Source organism: Pteropus medius, unplaced genomic scaffold (genome assembly GCF_902729225.1).
Source record: "Pteropus medius unplaced genomic scaffold, Ma_sr-lr_union100, whole genome shotgun sequence".
Lineage (NCBI taxonomy): Eukaryota > Metazoa > Chordata > Mammalia > Chiroptera > Pteropodidae > Pteropus > Pteropus medius.
In genome coordinates this window covers 19012622-19033846 of record NW_024352785.1, presented here as the reverse complement: position 1 = coordinate 19033846, position 21225 = coordinate 19012622, and the positions used below count along the sequence as shown (strand labels likewise).

The 21225-nt window shown below is 36.8% G+C and overlaps 1 protein-coding gene and 1 pseudogene across 1 annotated transcript in view; both read right to left on the bottom strand.

The window, feature by feature from the left end:
* CCDC192 (coiled-coil domain containing 192) overlaps positions 1 to 12805 on the bottom strand; it is a 172780-nt gene extending 159975 nt beyond the window's left edge. Inside the window, exon 1 of the mRNA XM_039848352.1 lies at positions 12776 to 12805. Coding sequence (XP_039704286.1) covers positions 12776 to 12805 — 30 coding nt within the window. The remainder of the gene's footprint in view (positions 1 to 12775) is intronic.
* LOC120591023 (uncharacterized) lies at positions 12588 to 12707 on the bottom strand (annotated as a pseudogene).
* Positions 12806 to 21225: the final 8420 nt, after the last annotated feature.

The following is a 21225-nucleotide window of genomic DNA, read 5'->3' as shown; positions in this document are numbered from 1 at the left end:
GTTCTAGAATTTATAGTAGGCATTTGAAACAAGCAAAACAGGGCTTACTCCTTTCCAAAGAATGTTTCTGAACCACATTTAATTTAAAAATCTCTTTTAATTTAACTTTCCTTTGCATTAAGTGTATGTATGATTCAGGAACATTTTCTTCCTAACTGAAAAACACAACATGTCCAGCTGCAGAATGACAAACCCATGGGAATCGTTCACATATTTATTGAGCACCTTTTATATGTAGGTCCCAGAGATTGCTACATGCTATGGGTAGAATATTTGTGTCCCCTGCCCCCTCAAATTCATATATTGAAGCCCTAACTTCCAATGTGTTTGTATTAGGAGGCGGGGCCTCTGGGAGGTCATTAGGTTTAGATGAGGTCATCAGGGAAGAGTCCTCATGATGGGATTAGTGTCCTAATAAGGACACTTTCTGGTTCTTATAAACTAGAGAGCTTCTTCCCTGTCACCTTCCCTTTCTCCCTCACTCCCTCCCTTTCTCTCCCCTAATCTCTAATCCCCACAATGTAAGGATACAGTAACAAGTCAACCATCTGCACCAGGATCGAACCATGCTGGCACCCTAATCTCTGACTTCAGAACTGTGTGAAATAAATGTTTATTGCTTAAGCCACACAGTCTGTGGTATTTTGTTAGGGCAGCCCAAGCTGCCTAAGACACAACACTTGGTGTATTACCCTCTAGAGCTGTGTATGCCTGTAAGATGAATAACATATATTACATTGATTCATACATACATGGTTATATATGGTTAAATTATGATTGTTTTTAATTAACAATGTCATAGGTATAATCTACATTTGAATGATGATCGATATCATTGTCCATAATTTTTAACTTTAAAAAATTACCATAATTTTTAACCGTCACAATAAATTTTATTACATGCATTTATGACTTTCCCTTCTATTGGAAAACCCTGTAATAAGCATATTTATGCATCTTTGTTAACTCGTTTTTTTTATTTTCTTAATATACATAAAAAAGCAGTTACTGGATTTTAAAGAGTACATACTTGATACATATTTAAGATTACAACCCCCCAAATTAACGATCCCACCAAAATGATGAAAATTGTAGTTTTCTTACACATTGGCCTACAATGACATTGTCAATACTTTTTATAGCTGTCAAAGTTACAGGTAAATATGACATCTAAATTTCAATTTTTTTTATCTCTGCCTTTTATTGAGTTTGGACATTTTATTTGATAAATGCAGGTTTGGACATCTTATCGGATATTTATGTCTTCTTTTGTGATTTGTAAAATGTGTCCTTTGTTCATTTTCTATTTCAGGGCTAATCTTTTCCTCATTGATTTATATGAGACCTTAATATATTAAGGATATTATTTTGTAATAAATGTTACAAATATTTTCTATTACTTATTTTGAATATTTACAAAGTCTTAAATAGGTTGAAATAGTGTTAAATGGTAAGTTTTCTTATGAGGTATAGAATTTTCAAGTACTAAATTATTTTTTCATCTTTGTGCATTAATGCATAACTTTGAAGAGAGAGTCAACATTTTAAAGAACCAAACTCTAACCCAAACTTGGAGAAATACTCGATTTCTCTGAACCTCATTAAGTACAGATAACACATCACATTGATTCAAATTATTAGATCTATTTTGAAATAACTCTTTGACTCTGATACCCAATCTAAGAGAAACAGCTCAGCTATTGACATAATACCTGGGGTTATTATTCCCAGCAGCAAATTTCAGTTTAACAAAACTATCAAAATAAATTAAACTGTTGTTATTCAATCCGCCTGATGAGACTAAGGGCAGCCAGAGGCTAAGCTTTTTACAGGAGAGCCTGCCTCCTTCTGATTCTCATTCTCAAGTCACCCCCACTTTCTTCCAACTTCTCTCCAAGTATTCATAGAGCGCCTCCCAAAGGGATAGTTACTCCTTTGGGAAAGGCTAGATTGAATAATTGTCCTAACCCTTTGGAAGATATTTTCTTTCAAGGAAATTTTGAAGCTTTGGAAAGTATTTTTCTTCATACCACAGCAATCAAAGTGTGCTTTCAAAGTCAGACCGATTGATGAGATTATCCCCAAAACACATTTCCCCCTCGCCCAGTCTTCCTCTGATCTAAACCTTCAAGTTTCAGAAGGTGAGAATATTGTACGTGAACTTCAGTTTACCCAGAATATTAATTTAGAGTAACTCTTGAATTCAACTAAATGTATGTATTTAACTTCTGTTCCCTTTTTACATCTCACGACTTCCTTCTATACACATGAATTTCTCAGCATTTTCACCCTCACGGGGAAAAAAAAAAAAAGTCAACATTACACAGCACAAATTAGCATGCTTTCCCCAAATAATGCTGTTGTTTGGAATTTTTTGCCATTTGAAGGAGCCAAATGGTGCAAAAATGTCATGGGCATTTAACGAAACAGATTTGCAGATACTCAGATGCTTCAGTTTATAGAGATCCTTTGCACCATCAATGCCTCTTGGGGAAATTTTGAAAAATATCCTATCTGTAAACAATCTGTTTCAGTGTCACATGTTTTCTAAATTTTGCCTGTTGACATTTAAGAAATATAAAGGAACACATTTACATGTGAAAATAGGACCTTTTGTTTCTTGCACATGTACTCTATTATAGAAGTTAAAAACAAAATAGATCATTTTGCTTAATTGCTTGTGAAGGATCATTTTCAAAAGAACACTTCCTAGTTCTTTGACCAACCTCATTTTTGACTGCTAAGATCTTTTTTACAGCCTTTGTTCTCAAGTTAAATAGAACTTATTATTAAAATGGGAAATTCTGGAGCTAATGTCTTCCTTTATTTTGTGTCTATCTATAGCATTTTCTTTCTTTTAAGTTGAAATATTTTTTTATGTCTAGATTTGTATTGCTATAACTTTGTCCAACAAAATATCTCTGAAAATTCTCCTAAGCACATGATATTCTATTATTTCCTCAACCCTTAAAATTGTTTTTGGCATGTGACATTTTTTGAAATAGGAGCAGAAATCATGTGTAACTTCTGGGTGGAATACTAGTTCTACAGTTTGTCCCTCCTTTATTGTTGCCTCCCTGGATTGCAGAAGTGCATTCCCAGATGAAGCTTCCATCTGGATCGTCCCTGAGGAACTATGATGGATAGAGACTCTCTGCCACCCACCTTGGATGGGTATTGTGAAGAAAAAATAAATTATTCAAATAAATCCAATACTAAGATAAGCCATTAGCTAATTGAAAATAATAACCTTTAAAATTTTTAATGACAATCAAATTAAATTGAAATGAATTGAAGTTTTGATCTTTCTTGATAATTGACAAAGGAAAAAATGTATTTCTCATCAATTACAATGATACCATCACTATGCACTGCTTGACCTGAAATTTCTTTTGAAATTGTTTCTTTTTAGAATATAGGCTACATGATTTGAATTAGATAAACTCTTGAAGAAGTGTAGGGGCAGGAGAGCATGATATGGATCAGCTCCTCATTTACTGTAGGATCTCAATATAAAATTAGCTATATGAGAGCTTGAACAATGGTAGAAACTCCAACTAACATTTCATGTCCCAACATCTGGGTAGATAACATTACTCACTCAGACAGAGCAATGTTAGATACTATCTAGAGAACTAGTAGATGTCCCTCTAAGTAAAAATTCAATTTCCATACTATTTGTATTCTTTGCAGGAAAAAATCAATTTTTCAGATTGACTAAGTGAATATTACCATGCTTTATTAAATGTAATATTTTACTTCCTAAAATTTGAGAACAAATATTCATTAAATCTCTTACTTATACGAAGAAAGATTTCTTTGAAGGGCTATCGAAATTACAATGACAATTTCTACTTATATCTTTTGTCTTGTCTTCAATGACAATATAATGGCTGTTTTGCATTCTTTATAAATGTTCATTCACAAAACACTCATTAGGTTAGACCTATTCTGACTTTGTGATTCTATTAGGTTAGGGTCCATGGGAAACAGACTCAGAGATTTGGCTGCAGACTTCTTATTGGAGATGGCTCTTGGGAGGAAGCAGAAATGCAACAGCGGGCTCCGCCAATTCCAGGGGGAGCTCTGGAGCTGGGCTGGCCCTTTGAAATTGTTCTTGCTCAAAGGAAGTTTTTGCGGTTCTATTATCAAGCAGTCACTGGAATCATGTCGATCCTATAAAAAGGGATGGCTTTGGGACAGTGGCACTCCTTCAGCTGAAGGAAATTCCTGGAGAGGGATTTAGCTGTGAGTCATCATCAAGAAAAATTAACTCAAAATAAATAATGATCTAAATATAAAACCTAAAAGTATAAAACTTATAGAAGGAAATGTTTGTGACCTTGGACTATCTTAAGTAAGAAAGCAAAATTATGATCCACAACAGTACAAATTGATAAATTAGTCTTCATCAAATTAATACCTTCTGCTCTTCTAAAAACACTGTTAAGAGAGTGAAAAGACTAACCACAGACTGGAGAAAATACTTGCAAAACACACATGTGAAAATTTACTTGTATCTTGAATACATAAAGAACTCTTAAAACCCAGTAATAAGAAACAAACACAGCTTAAAAATGGACAAAAGATTTCAATATGTATTACACTAAATAAGATATAAGGATGGCAAATAAGCACATGAAGATTTACTCAACACCATCAATTATTTGAGGAAATTCAAATTAAAATCACAATGAGATATTACTCTATGCCTATTAGAATGGCTTACATTTAAAAGGCTGACCTTAACAGGGCTGGAGAGAATGTGGATAAACTAAAACTTTCATATACTGTTGGTAATACCATAACTTCAGAATTTTGACAGTTTTTAAGAAAGTTAAGCATTTACCTACTATATGACTGAACCATTTCCTTAGGTATTCATCTATGTTTTAGTGTGTATTGATAATATATTTTTATTGCTAAACCAATTCCCTTAGGTATATACCCAAGGGAAAAGAAAGCATATATCCATACAAAAACTCATACATGAATATTTACAGTAGCTTTATTTGTAAGTCAAAAACTGGAGATAACTTAAATGTCAGTCAACAGAGGAAGGGATAAACCAAATGGTACATTCGATACAATAGGGGTACTATTTTAGCAATAAAAATAAATTATCAATACACGCTAAAACATGGATGAATCTCAAACTAATTTTGTTGAATGAAAGCCAGTAAAAGGGGTACATGTTTTATGACTGTTTATGTAAAGCTCAAGGAAATGCAATAATATATAGTGACATGAAGCAGACCAGTGCTTCCTTAGAAATGAAGTATAGGCAGGTGAGGAGAAGTGGGTGAGAGTGATTACAAAGGATCATGAGAAACTTCTGGGGGTGATGGATAGTTTCATTATTTTGACTGTTGTTATGGTTTCATATGTATATACATATGTCAAAACTCACCAACTTGTACACTTTAAATTTGTCAAGTATCCTCCAGTAAAAGAGAGAGTAGAAAGGAGGGAGAGAGAGAGAGAGAACCAAAACAAAAAGTTTTGAGATATTGCTCATCTATTAGAATGGTAGAAAATAAAAATAAATAAGTATTTTCTGGAATAGCAAAAATCTTTAAATATATATAGAAATGCAGTTCTCTATTGAGCTCATTTTAAGAATAGGAATGTCTCCTTTAAATCATTTGATATGTTTATCGAAAGCACAACTGATATATTAACTATGATTCATTAATGATTTTAATGTTTGCTCATCAAAGGGAGGAATCTTCTAAATGCCATTTTAGAATGTTAACGTTTAGAACTATCAGAAACATTATTAAATATATACTTTCTGTGAAAAATAATACTGTATTATACCAAGTACTAAAAGAACAGAATTTATACTATTTGATACAATTTGAGGCATTGCTTGCCACCCCCAGTTTATCGAATATTAAATCTTTTAGTTACTTTAAGGGCATTTTGTAACTGACTTCCTATACAGTGTGCTATGAATTTGACTTACAAATTAAAAATTTTAAAAAGTGCTTTCATATCTTCGACACTTAAAATAATGACTCTTTAATGAAGTCATCACTAAATTACAACCTAAAAGCTAAATAGCTTAATGAGGTTTCATAATAAGCTTAGCTATGCACAATGAGTGAAGTACTTCATATTCTAGCATTAATGACTTTATATCCACATTCTTACTTTTGGATGTAACAGTCACATAACCAATGGTATTGTATGTTCTACGTTGTTCGTTTCTGTGTGTCCCAGTTCTCAAGAGTGGTTCACGGGGAGAAATCCTGAGCTGGGTGTCCGGTTCAGGCCAGAACTCATTGCAATAGAATTTTTATTTCCTAAACAGTTTAAAATTAGATGACTTATACGCACTAGCTGTTCTCTGTCAGAGGATGTTAAAATGGAGCAAAAGCAACAGTTCAAATAATATTCTAATCATTCATCAGGCCCAAAGGAATAAGGTCCAGATAAACAGGGACAACCTGGTACCTGAGAAGTGGATATAGATAAACTAACTCTCAATGGATTATCCCACAATGTTCCTACTATGTAGTGAACACATATTCATTGATCATTCCACAGCTGGAATCTCCCTCAACCGTCCTGATTCTCAATTTCTTAATTTCTAATGTGTTAATAATAATTAGAAGAAAAGTATCAATATGATAGTGATGATTCTAAAACCCACCGCGATCTGTCGCTATCAGGATTCAGAGGGAAGGCTTTTGTCAATTACCTACTGCTATGCGCCAAGCTCAGTCCATTTGTTCTATTTCCAACGATACTAGTGAGTGCTGTTATAGTATCAGAAACTTTGTCCCAGGAACACAGAGGCGAATAAAAGCCAGTCCTCACTTGAAGAACGCACAGTTCACCAGGAGAGACCAAAAGGTAAAACTGTCGTCAGAGACTGGCATGGCAAAAGAAAATGAGAAACCACAGTCTCCAGAAAGCAGTGCCACAAAGGCGGAGTGTGTTTCATTCTGCTTGGATGGTCAAGACTTCTTCACAGAATTAAACAGATTTCATCCCTCGCCTCAACCTTCTCTACTAAAACTAACTATAACTGTTTAAAAAAGGCATCTGAGATCCACGTGTAATTTGGTTCCTCACGGCACAGAGCAGAATAGTTTCTGTGGAGTGACTGAACACTCCACAGAAGCTACTGAGTTCCAAGATTTAAAGGGGATTGTGTGGTGAGGAGGCAGAACTAATTGTGGATATCCTATGGGCTTGAGGTCTCTAATCCTAACCTCCTCTAGCTAAATGTATTCTTTTAGAAATGTGAAAATACAGTAACTAAAGCAGAACCAGCTACTTCAAGCCCCAGGGCTCCCAACAACAGTAAATGTAAATTGAGAGGAGAGAGAGTCTGAACTCCAGGAAGCTAATTGGGAGCCCTAGGCAGAAATCCTAAATGTGATAATTGGCACCTGGTCCTTTTCAGTGAGTGGGTTATCTCTAGGGTGCTGATTGATTAGGATTGTTAGAGGAAAAGGCCGTAAGCACAAATCTGTGAGCTGAAGTCTCCTATTTCCAGAACTCCAATTTAATAGCAATCCAACTAGTACTAAAATTTTTTTTTAATTAAAAATAAAAAAAAATATAACAGCAATCCAAGGGTTCTAACCAAACAGATAAAATGTTTTCATATAATACCAGTAAGGTATTCTTTCTTTGAGCAACAGAATCATAAATAGTTCCACTATATAAAATAAACACTCATTATAAGGTTTTCTTTTGCTAATCGAAAAATAAAAGCAACATTAGATTAAAGTAACACTACAGTTAGAAAACAAATGTTTAAAGTCATATTCTACTAATCTAAGTTGACTTATATTTCTTCTACAAGAACCCTTCTGAAAATTACTATGGATTTGAGAGATATGTCCAGTCTGTCTGGGGCCAGATTAAATAAACTATACATAAAAAAGAGGTTAATATTTTATGAACAAAAATAATTGCGCAGAAGTGAGGTTCTGGATATGCACCTTCCTAGATCAGTTCTTTGCCAGTGATGCTGGGTGGGACAGAAGTGATAGAGCAGATATTCTGAATTGGAAAGAAACAGAATTCAAAAAGCAAGATCTCCTGGCCCACAGGGGAGCCTGTGTGACTGCTATCGATTTCCAACAACTAGACTCCTGTACACATGCAGATACTTTACCAACAAATGTCACAGCCCAAATATCTTATTTGAGGTACAAGCATACCTCATTTTATTGTACTTTGCTTCTTGCACTTAGCAGATGCTGCATTTTTTTACAAATTGCAGGTTTGTGGCAAACCCCGTGTCCAGCAAGTCTATTGGTGCCATTTTTTCTGACAGCATTTGCTCACTCCGTGTATCTGTGTTGCATTTTGGTAGTTCTCACAATATTTCAAACTTTTCCATTATCATTATATCTTTATGGGGATCTGTGATCAGTGATCTTTGATGTTACCATGGTAATTGTTTAAGTCGCCACAAACAGTGCCCATATAAGATGGCAAAGTTAATAAATTTGTGTGTTCTGACTACTACACCTACCAGCTGTTCCCCCATCCCTCTCCCATCCCCTCTAGCCTCTCTATTCCCTCTGACATAACAATATTAAAATAGGCCGATTAATAACCCTGCAATGGCTAAGTGTTGAAGCAAAAGGAAGAGTTACATGTCTCTCACTTTAAATCAAAAGCTAGAAATGATTAACTCAGTGAGAAAGGCATGTCAAAAGCTGAGATAGTCCAAAAGCTTGACCTCTTGCACCAAACAGCCAACTTGTGAATGCAAAGGAAAAGTTCTTGAAGGAAATTAAAAGTGCTACTCCAGTGAACACATGAATCATCAGAAAGCAAAACAGATTTATTGCTGATAGGGAGAAAGTTTTAGTGGTCTGGATAGATGATTAAATGAGCCACAACATTCCCTTAAGCCGAAGCCTAAGCCAGAGCAAGGCCCCAACTCCCTTCAATTTTGTGAAGGCTGAGAGAGGCAAGGAAGCTGCAGAAGAAAAGTTTGAGCTAGCAGAGGTTGGTTCATGGGGTTTAAGGAAAGAAGCCTTCCTCATAACATAAACGTGTAAGGTGAAGCAGCAAGTGCTGATGTAGAAGCTGCAGCACGTTATCCAGATCTAACTACGTAATTAATAAATGTAGCTAAACAACAGATTTTCAATGTAGACAAAACAGCCTTATACTGGAAGAGGATGCCATCTAGGACTTTCATAGCTAGAGAGACGTCAATGCCTAGCTTCAAAGCTTCATGGAACAGGCTGACTCTTGTTAAAGGGTAATGCAGCTGGTGACTTTAGGTTGAAACCAATGCTCATTTACCATTCCAAAAGTCCTCAGGCCCTTAACAATTATGATAAATCGACTCTGCCTGAGCTCTGTAAATGGAACAACAAACCTGATAAATATGGTTTACTGAAATTTTAAGCCCACTGTTGAGACCATCCGCTTAGCAAAAAATAAAAAAAGATTCTTTTCAAAATATTACTGCTCATTGACATCACACCCGGTTACCCAAGAGCTCTGATGGGGATGTGTAATGAGATTACTGCTGTTTTCATGCCTGCCAGCATAACATCCATTCTGCAGCCCATGGATCAGGAGTAATTTCAACTCTCGAGTTTTATTAGTTAAGAAATACATTCTGTGAGGCTATAGTTGCCATAGATAGTGATTCCTCTGATGGATCTGGGCAACATACATTCAAAACCTGGAAAGGAGTTACCCATTCTAGATGCCATTAACAACACTTGTGATTCATATGGAGAGTTCAAAGTATCAACGTTAACAGGGGTTTGGAAGACGTTGATCCCAACCCTCATGCATAACTTTAGGGGTTCATGACTTCAGTGGAGGAAGTTAACTGTAGATGTGGTGGAAATAGCAGGAGATGTAGAATTAGAAGTGGAGCCCGAAGGTGTGACTGAATTGCTGTAATCTCATGATAAAGCTGTAATGGACGAGGAGCTGCTTCTTATGGATGAGCAAAGAAAGTGGTTTCTTGAGATGAATGAAGATGCTGTGAAGATGTTGAAATGACAACAAAGGATTTAGAGTATTGTGTAAACTTAGTTGATAAAGCAGCAGTAGGGTATCTAAGGATTGACTCTGATTTTGAAATAAGTTCTACTGTGAGTAAGATGCTATCAAAGAGCATCGCATGCTACAGAAATCGTTCGTGAAAGGAAGAGTCAATTAAAGTGGCAAACTTCATTGTTGTCTTATTTTAAGAAATTTCCACAGCCACCCTAACCTTCAGCAACCACCACCCTGATCAGTCAGCAGCCATCAACAATGAGGCAACATTACAAGACTCTCTAACAGCAAAAAGATTACAATTCACTGAAAGCTCAGATGTTTAGTGTTTTTTAGCACTGAAGTATTTTTTAATTAAGGTATGCACATTTTTTTTTGAGGCACAGTATTATTATACACTTAGTAGACTATGGTAAGTGGAAACATAACTTTTATATGCACCAGAGAACCAAAAAATTTGCATGACTCACTTTATTGTAATATTTGCTTTATTGTGGTGACCTGACACCAACCAAAACTGCAATATCTCCGAAGTATGACTGTGGACTACTAAAGTCTCATCATCCTCTTTCTATGGATGAAAAATAGTCTCAGAGAGATTAAGTAGCTCGACTATCATCACAGAGCTCGGAGGTGGCAAATCTGCACCTAGTTCCTAGTTCTGCAATCATTCTTCTATACCACACTGCCTTTATGTCAGAGCTGAAAGAATTGTTTCAGAAATGTCTGTGGGTGGAATCTAGGAGATCCATTCTAAAACTGAATCCAGGGTGTACTGATAGCTTATATTTTTCTTTTTTTGAGGAAATTCCTCAAACTTACATGAAAGTGGAGAACTAGTATAATGACACCCCTCCACCCCCCATGTAGCAATCACCTAGCTTCAACACTTATCAACAACCTACATAGAGCGACTAGACGTGGCTCAAGTATAAAGGACCCAGCTGTCCCAGGACATAATAGAGCTCATGGAAGAGAGAAAGCCTCAAGGGTCAGAGCTAGGTGTGTCATCAGCTGATCTGAAAAGGCGTGAACTGGAAATATATGGAATAAACTGTGATTTAATCTAAAGTCTAAATAAACTAAATAATGTGATTTACCCAAACTGTACCATGTCTGAATTATAGGATTTCCTCAAATACAAGAAAACACTTTGAAGTAAACCAGGATCTCCACCACATAGTAGGGCCACAGAAGCAGCGTGAGATTTATTTCAAGTGAAAATGGGAAAGGCTACACCACACCGGTGGTACTTAACTTCTCTGCTACCCACTAACATACATCCCTTAGTTGGCACCCTGACCACTTTACCTCATTCTACTTGAGAAAGAACATTCTATGTTTTATTCTTAAAATCTTTCCTTAGTAAAATGTGAAAATGAAACATATTAGGAAAATCTCAACATTAATGCAGGAAATTACAGTTTCATTATAATTTTTAAAACTGTAATCTTTTCCAAAATAATAATTCATACAAACTATATTTCTTACCCGTATTTTGTTTCTTTGTTGTATATCTGACTCTGAACTTCCAGACGTGATGCTGAAATAAAGTAAGAGTTTAAGTTCCAACATTTCAGAAGCTTGCACATTCACATACACGCACATGCACAGCCCCACATCAAATAGATCTTTATACTGTAACACTGAAGATAAATTTTCTAAGGTATTCCTTCCAAATGTCAATTTCTGAACATTTCCAAAGGAAATCAAAACTATGGAATGTAAACTTTACTCAAAGAAGATAAAATAGCCTTTAAAGGTTTTCTTGAGAATAAGCAGTCTGAACAGTACAATCTGTTCTGAAAACCTGCAGAATCTCTTATTTCCACTTATAAAAAAGTGGAGGAAGGGAAGCATATCATCCTATGAAATCGCAGACTTAGAGAATTCTTTGTCTTCTACACTTTCTCAACCAATTTCTCTTTCTCTGCTCTCTTTCCTGGATCATTTCCAGTAGTCTACAAACATGTCGGTTATTTATTGCATCTTGAACCCTCTTAACCCTTTAGTTTCTGCTTGATTACTTTGACCCCTTTTATAGCAAAACCATATTTTCATTGTCTCCAGTTCCTTTCCTCATTGTTTTTGTTAAAGCCACTTCATTCAGACTGTCACAAGTTCCACTCTACGGTAACTGCACTACTGAGTTCACCATATTACCCACAACCTACCTAACATGAGAGCTTTTAGAAATGATTTGTCACTTCTTCTTTGAAATACTTTCTCCACTTGGCTCCAGGCCCTTCCAGGCCCTTCCACACCCTCTCCCAGACCCCAGGTTTCTTTGCTATGCCACCCGCTGCTCCTCAGTTCTCTTAGATGGTCTTTTCTCATGTCCTTGAGTGCTCAATTTTGTCAGGCTCCAGGGCTTCCTCTCTTCTCTATTCACATTTAACCTCTTGGGCATCTCCTTCGGCCTCCTGGCCTTAACTGTCATCAATATACCCATCACTCCTAAATACATATCTCCAGTCCAGACTTCTTCCTTGAATCCCAGATTCACTCACTCAGTTGCCTTCTTGACATCTCATATTTTCTTTTTAAGATAAGAACGAACATCTTAATTTCTCTCTTTTTTTTTTTAACACCTACAGCATCTGGTATTCCTAAGTGGTCTCCCCATTCAAGTACTAACCAGGCCCGACCCTGCTTAGCTTCCAATATCAGATGAGATCGATAACATTCAGGGTGGCATGGCTGTAGACCCGATATCTTAATTTCAACATTTCTCAAACCTACCTCTTGATGCCTACCCCAAATCTGCTCTACTTACAGTGTTCCTCTTCTCAGCCAATGACGTCATTGCTTAGATTAAAACCTTGAGTCCTCCTTTGGTCTCAGAACCCATTTCCAACCCAACAGGAAATTCTTGGCCTACCATCAAAATATATCCAATATCTGTCCACACTCACCACTGTCTGTTGACGCTCTGGTTAACGCGCTACCATTAGCTCTTGGCTGGATTATTGCTTGGGTTAACCTACTAAATGGGATCGCTCTGCTTCCACCTGCGCCCCCTACATTCTATTTTTGATACATTAATCATAAGAAAAATCATTTCACAGCTCTGCTCAAAACCCTCCAAAAAGGAATCTCATGTCACTGAGAATAAAATCCAAAGCCCATATAATGGCCTACAAGGTCCTACAGATGTCTCTGCCATTCACCTTTGCCATCTACTGTAGGTCTCCATCCCACTCCTGACCCTGCCTGCCTCACACAGCTCCAGCTTTACTTCTCTGAATGTGTGTAATATTCTCCTTCTTGATCCCTCCCCTCCAGGTCACACTGGCCTCCTCACTCCTCTTCAACCTCATAGACTCCTATCTCAAGTACCTCTGCCAGGAATACTTTCTTCACACCTGTTCACTTGGCTATTCCCACTTCTTTCTTGTCTTTGCTCAAATATCACTTTCTCAGTGAGGCCTACCATATGTACCTCCTTTAAAATTGAACTCCCCATTCCCCTCTCCATCCTCATCACCTTGCTTGTTTTTCTCTGCTGTACATACCACCTTCTAACATACTATATAATTTGCTTATTATATTTATTATATTTCTTCCAGACTGAAAATGTAAACTCCTTGAAGATAGGGGGTTTTTCTGTTGTTTTGTTACTCATCCTTAGCATCTTGAAGAGGATGGTCAATAAATATTTGTGTAATGAATTCATAAATGAATGATTTAGTAAACCTTAAATCTTTTTGAGTCTCATTCTACTATTGCCACAAACAAGCCTTACTTTAAAATCCAGGGGTACTTCTATTATTTTCTATCCTACTATCTTTTTTAAAAATGTATTATTTTATTTCCATATTTCTGTGCCTGTCTCTCACTTTTCAAAAAAAATTAAATTTATTTAAAAATGTTTACAAAGTAATCAGTGACTATTGAATAAAATTAATGAAATTCCCACTTAGTGGAAAGACACTCTGGGGTTCTGAGAGATGTTACTGCTTTTCTCGCATCATACCTAAATCAACAAAACCCAGTGTTCTGGTGCTCTCTTCTTGACAGTTCCTCTTTATCATGAAATGGAAAACAACTTTTTGGTTAGCACAGTTGCTGGACAAAACAGCAAGGGCTGGCCTCTCTCACCATCCAACCAATTTTATCTTCTATCAATGGATCTCACAAAACTGACATTTTTACCAAACTGTACCATCCAATAGCTCTAGAGTATGGGTTTATCCTTTCCTTAGGTTATTTCCCCTTACTAGACCACCCGTGCTCCCTGTTAAAACCTTATCCATTCTTCACACCAAGACTCAAAAGCTGCCTCTTTGATCCTACCAGTCAGAAGTATTTCTTGCCTCTGTAGTTTTTGGATGTCTATCTTTTATATCCCTTATTACATGTTATGATGTATATAATTATCTGTCTACCTACATTTTTGCATTTCTCAGTGACACTCTCATAGGACTATGAAGACTGTACCTTATTTTTTATTCACTTGATGACATGCCACACAAGAAATTAATATTCTGTCACTGAATGAAACCAAGCAAAACAAAACATTGTGAGTACAATACCCTTATGTACATATTCAGATGTGCCACAAATATGTAAGAGAAAGTACTATTTGAAATCACCTTCTTTTAATAATGGTAAAAACAAAACTACTGATTTAAAAGAGAGTTTTGGCTTCTTGACAATAATATTTAAAGGTCATGAGTCATGGCCCCAGAGTATCCATAGTAACTCAGCCTACACAGTACACGTAATGTTGTACCATAATTAATTTTTTAAAAGCTTTAGAAAGCCTATTAGCGAGAGAAAACAAATTAGAATTAACAAATGTATTTATGAAGCTTGCTGTTATTGTAGTATTTTTTCAGAGTTCATGGAAAAATTGAAAAAAATTCTTTAAATTTCTATTGGCATAGAGCAATGATATGACATACAAGCTTTACATTTTTTTCTCAGTGCTTGACAAAAACATAAATGTTTCCTTCCTTTAAGTGAAATGTCATTCCATCTGTTCCCCAAACATTTTGCCCTATGTTTTTAAGGCTGGTTTGGCGTGGTAATAATCAGTCACCAATAAGTCCATGTGAATAAATGATTTTAATAAAATTGGTTTGGAAATGCAGCTATTGAGCACTCAACTCTTATAAAAAAGAATTTCCTGGGAAAATGCTTTTATTATTCCCTGGGTTGATTGCATCCAAGTCCTAATCCTCCCTTGCTTACACAACATAGGAGCAAGTTCTCATTTGGTTTCTGTAAACTACGGAAAAGGTCTGTGTCAAGGGCATGAGAAGAGAGGAAGAGGAGAAAGAAAAGCAGAGCAGGCAAACAGACAATGGGACCAGTTTATTCCTGCTTAGAAGTGAAGGAGCTAAACTGAACCCACCTAAAGGTTAACCAAGGTAGCATGGTCCTTCCCCTGTCTCCTGTCTCAAAGCCCTGCTCTCTCCTTGCTCAGAACACTGAGCTCCATATAACAGGAGAACAAAAACACCAATGATAATTTGCAGTGAGAACAAAGTCCTACTTTCCACTTGGCTTCCCTGCTGCTTGTACACTGGACTATTCATTTCAAAGTTGTTAATCACGGGGCATTTTTCTTCAGTAACATTATGTTCACCTCTCCAATTGTCAGCACATTGACATATTATCTCTGTAGGTGCTGTGTTCAGGAAAATTAAAAGAAAATGAGTGTTTGCTAAATTTCATTTTCTTTAACAGACAAAAAATTTCCTCCCTCTCACAGATTGTTAATCTTTTGAGGTTCATAGATTCCTTTGTACATGGAAATATTTCACATAAAATTTGGGAGGATTTGTTAATTTTCCATATTATCCGTAGATCACAGACCCAAGTTTAAAAGTAAATAAAAGCAAAGCCCACAGTACATTTTAAAGCTTAACAAAGCAGAACTATGGTTACATGTGAATGTATCACACAGGACACCGCCATCCAGGATCCGGCTCCCATTCAAGGTTTATAAGAAAATTCTAAGTGGAAGGAAGGTATTTCCACATTTGAAGGGGAAACGAGTATTATGCCAACATGCAGATTTCCCAGTGATTAACCATAGATCAATTATAGAGGTAAACTGTGCTTCCATGTTTGTAGCCAGAGTTGGTTTGGGTTTTTATTTGGGGAGAGCTGGAATGACCTAGCTTCTTTTGTGTATATCTCCTGACAAGGGAGCAGTAAAGGTGACATTTCATTAAGGTGGTTCTGAAAAAGGGCTGGCTTACCTCGAAACCCCCACCCTTCTCACACCAGTAAAACAATTGGGGTAAGTGTGTGATTTTGAGAAGAGCAAGTGAAAGACAGCTTATTCATTCAACAAATATTTGTTGGCAACCTACTGTGTGTTCAGGTCCTGCCCTATGATCTGAGAAGACAGCAGTGTTCAAACAAAGGGGTCATTCTCCAGGAAGATAAAAGGTCTGTCTGATATTTCTCCCAGATTTTTTAGAAAGGCTTTTTTTAAAGCACTGAGCAAAGGCTACTTTATCTAGAAATTCCCATAAATTCTTTTGGGACAGGAGGAGCTGGGGACTCACCTGCTTCTCTCTGGGGTTTCAGACCCCGGAGCCACAGATTTCTTGCTATAACATTCTCCCATTTCAAATCAGTCCCAGTGGGATACCCTGTCATGGGATAGGCATCAGCTATCCCCATTCTTTAGAGTTTTAGAATCCCTGTTACTCCTCCACTGTTTCCTGCTGCTAGGCAACCACAATGGCTGTGGAAAAGATAGTTAACTTCCCAAAGGAAAAACAAAATTCAATTACAAAGCTACAGTACCTCCTCAAAACATTTTACAAATCAAATGCAGGCATGGGTAGAGATGAAGAATAACTGCATATTCACTATTTCTGGAAAATGCATTCAAAGTGAGCCAGAAGCAGTGGTTTTGTGTTCAAACCATAGCATATTTACATCCAGAACCAGTACTAAGAAAACAGTCACATGACTTGCTGAGAGGGGAGCATACACAAGAATGGATTAGTTTACAGGATAAGCAGTAATTTTTGCCACAGACCCCTAATTGTGATTATCTTTCCCTGGGACTCACAAGCCTGGCCATGTCCTAATTAAGGCTTCCTGACACAAGACGGCAGAGGTGATAAATTGTGGCTGATTAGCTGGTGTTCTGTTCACTGTAACAACTCATCTGTAGCCACTGCTGCTGCTTCTCTCTTGCTTGTCCAAAGACAACAGCCACTTTCTCTAAGCCAGTTGCTACATCTCTCCCTGTATGCATTCGTGGACCCAGGTTAGTCTGTATTCCCTTCTCTTCCTGCTTTGGCAGGACGTACACGCAGGAGCTCTGCAGTCTATAGCTGGGAATCACTCCTGGGTTTTGATCCCTTATGTTCTGGGCTCACCCAAACCTGATGGATCATCCAGCCCATCCCAAAATAAATTAGGTCAGTTTTTCAGCAGTTTTTTCAATCACAGAACTTGTTTCTAGGCATAGAGCATGTAGACCAAATAACTACAATAATAATGGGAATAGTTGGAACTGATCCATTTAAGAGAGTAATTAGCATTTACTTCTTCAAAAGAACTTTAAGTCACCCAGCCCCTATGAGTAAAGTTATGAACTTTGAGCTATTGGTGTTCTGCATGGAAAAATCACTAACTAGGTAGATGTGGAAAGGCAAGGGTTGAGGTATCGGTGTTACATCTAGTTAGCAGCCCATATAGAATTCAGAAAATTCTCTCACCTACCTATGCCTTAGTTTTCTTATGATAAAAGACTCACTTGAGCTGTTTCTGTCATTCCTTCCAGCTCTAACATTCTGTTCTGTTTCCTTGGCTCATTTATCAACCTATTTCCTATTTAGAAAAAAAAAAAGCGCAGCACACTGCCAGCGTTAATTTTACATAAACACGCTCTTTGAGGCTGAAGCAAATCTGACTGGTTTTCAATGTGAAAATAAAATATAAAAACTGTTCTTGGAGATATTTCTAAACAGAACTTGTCTCTAATCCTAATGTAACAGAAATATATTCACAAATTGGATTAATCAAATGAATCTTCAGCTAACAGCTATTCAAGAATGACATTAATTAACATCATGTGTAGGAATGCTGTTTTCTAGGATTCAACATTTTCAGCAATCAAGAATTACTATATTTTGTAAATGGAAATACCACTAGTAGAAACAGAATGCTATATATAGAATTATGTCATTTGTTTCCAAAGACTATCAATATACTAGAGTGATGTGAAAATAATAATAAAAGCGAGATATTTTGTGGCAAACTTTGTTGGTCAGGTTAGGACCGTAATCCATGAGTCATCTCGGGGTAAACACTGGAGCCACAAATGCCACCGGCAAGTATTCTCCGGGCAAACAAGAAATGGGTTACAAAACCCACAGAGTAGATTATTTTTTAGTACATTTTAGAGGAATGTGCAGATGTTCACCATGTATTTGGTTTATAACAATTTATGAAAGGAAGGTCATCTCAATAATGGCTGGTGAAAGGCAGTATAGGCACTAATTCTTTATAAAAGTTATTAATCTTATCTTACATTTTACTAATCAAAAACAAGTGGGGAGATATGTCTGGTACAAAAAGTCCCTGAAAAACAGAGTGACTTTTTCTATCCCTTAAATGAGTCCTGTGGGGGGAAGGATTACGGAAGAAGGTGGTAAAGTAATTAGCAGGTTTATCGAAGACGTATTGGTCTACAGAATTCTTGACTGAGCAGGCTAAATAATGAAATTAATGATAATGTTCTTTTATGATTAAGCTAAGGAAAAGTACTTATGAATGAAAATCATTGAAAATGGTCTTATTTTAAAAACTCAAACTGGATTTTAAGAAAAACTACAATATTCCCCTTTAAATCTAATGAAAACAAGGGGTGATGTAACAAAAGTTCTAGACATTTATACATATAAATTATTGGCATTTCCACCATTAACAAAGTTTTAAACTTAAAAAAATACTGCATGCTCATTGGGGCTCTTGTAGACTACTATGCACTATTTGAAAACTTACCTTGAAGTCTGTCAAAAATGCATCTTTTCTTAGAATCAGAAATCACATATATGCAGATAACAAGGAATTTTAAGAAGCATGCTTACTTTATGTGCTCTCCTGCCAAGGCCAATCAGAATGCCTTATCAAACTTAGATGACTGAGTATCAGCAATACCAGAAAGGAGAGTAGAAGAAGAAACAGCAATGAGGAACGAGCAAGACAGAACACAGATAGTACGTTTACAATGAAGTGGTGTGGCTGAGGAGAGGAGAGGAGAGGAGAGGAAGTCCCCGTGGAGGTCTTTAGAGTCCCTACTTGGGAAGTAGCCCTTTGGCCTTCATCGGTCCACTCACTCTTAATTGTTTATTCAGTTACTTACCAAATACTTATTGAAAACCTACTGAGTACTAGGCAAACTGCTCGGCGTGAGTGAATTCGATGCTGCCCCTATTCTCATGGAATTGATCGTACTATCATTCTAGTAGCCATAAATGTTCTATTGAAAAAGAGTAAATGAAGCAGGTCTTGGGTTTCCAAATGACTTTTCTAACTAAACATATCCCGAGCATTGAAAAGAATAAATAAACAAAAGCAAGCAGAAGGACCTCGTAGGTATTCCTCTTATGGGGGTACACACCCCTGTAGACAAGTGACTGCTTTTCACAGGGTTGACCTAACAAAGTTCACTATGCTCTTATTGTGAGGGACACGAGGTGACTGTGACTATGTGCGAGAGTCTGGGTGTGTCTGTGCTAGGAGAGGAGGTGAAGGTGAGAAACTAAAGTAACATCACACAAATAAGTACAGATCAATCCATGAACCACAACAAACAAAACATCTTTCAACTGATTGCAAGGCTTTTCTTTCATTTCTCTCAAGAATTAGCCAGCTCTCTTGTCATTGTTTTTTTGTGACCTCTTCCCTGTGATGCTGATTGCTTGACACAGTGGGTCTAATTATCTCCAGGCTTCCAGCCTGTTTTAATGGAGGGGGATGTTTATCTGTGTGTGCCGAGAGACTTGCCTACCTCTTGATTCTGAAGTCTTTCCTCAGGAAACATAGGAATAAAGTTGAAAGCTGTTAATCAATGAGCAGGAATGTAAACTTTTCATTTACGGCATTTTTAAAGCAGGAAGTAAACATTCCTTCTTCTTCCTTACAGTTCTATACTGCAGTGAGCATAATCTCTGATTTCCCTCTGGGAATTGCCTCCCCGCTCATAATTGGTTTTGAAGGGAAAATAAATTCATGTGCTCAGCCCGCACCATATAACCCAAGAGAGGACAGCCCTGTCCAGACAAAGGACTGCATAGCATCTCAATTTGGCTGTTCAGCAGTGGGATCCTGGGACTTTTGATCTCAAACAAGTGAAAAAAGAGTGAATGAAACAGTCAAAGTTCTAGTTATCCATTTGCTTATTTCTTTATTTCACAAATACTTATTGAACCTCTACTACATGACAGCCACTTTTCTAGTTGCTAGTGAAACAGTGGTAAGCAAGACAAAGTCGCTGCTCTTTTAATTTCATGCTTTAGTTGATGGAGGTAATCAAACAAATACAGGAGATAATTTCAGGCAAGGATGAGTACTGTAGAGAAAATACAATAAGGATATAAAACTAGAAATGGGAGGTAACATAGAACTAAGACATGAAAGATGAGAAAGAACCAGCCTAGGGACCCTTGCAGAGAAATGTTCTAGCCAGTGGTTCAGTCCTATCATTACAGAAACACACTAAGTAGCAGTAATAAAAGAGAATCATCTCTGGGCCTAATGTCTTTCTGTGCTCCCTTTCACAGAAAAATTCATCAAAAGAGTTGCTTTTCCCAATTTCTCTTCAGTCCTCTCCAAACAAATATTCAGTCTTCACTGAAATAACTTTCATTCGAGTCACCACCAAACTTTTCCTTGTCGCCTCCCTCCAATAGCCTCACCCTGATCTGAATTTTCCATTATGTGTCCTGCTTCTTAGTCTTCAAAATGACCTTGGTTTCTGCAAATTCCTAACCCTAACTGCAGCTCTGCCAATTTCATGAGCCCCAAAATACTGCCAATGAATTATCTTTTTCTTTTCTTAGCCAGAATTGGTTTCTACTGTTTCCAACCAATAAAAGCCTAATTCATGCACTTATATTTTTCATATTATTATTAATTTTTACCCAGGAAACCCAATTATTCAACTTACAGCACAATCCTCATTCATTCATTTGCTTATATTCATTGCTTTTCTTAAAATGTTAACACTATCTTGTTGAGTACTTA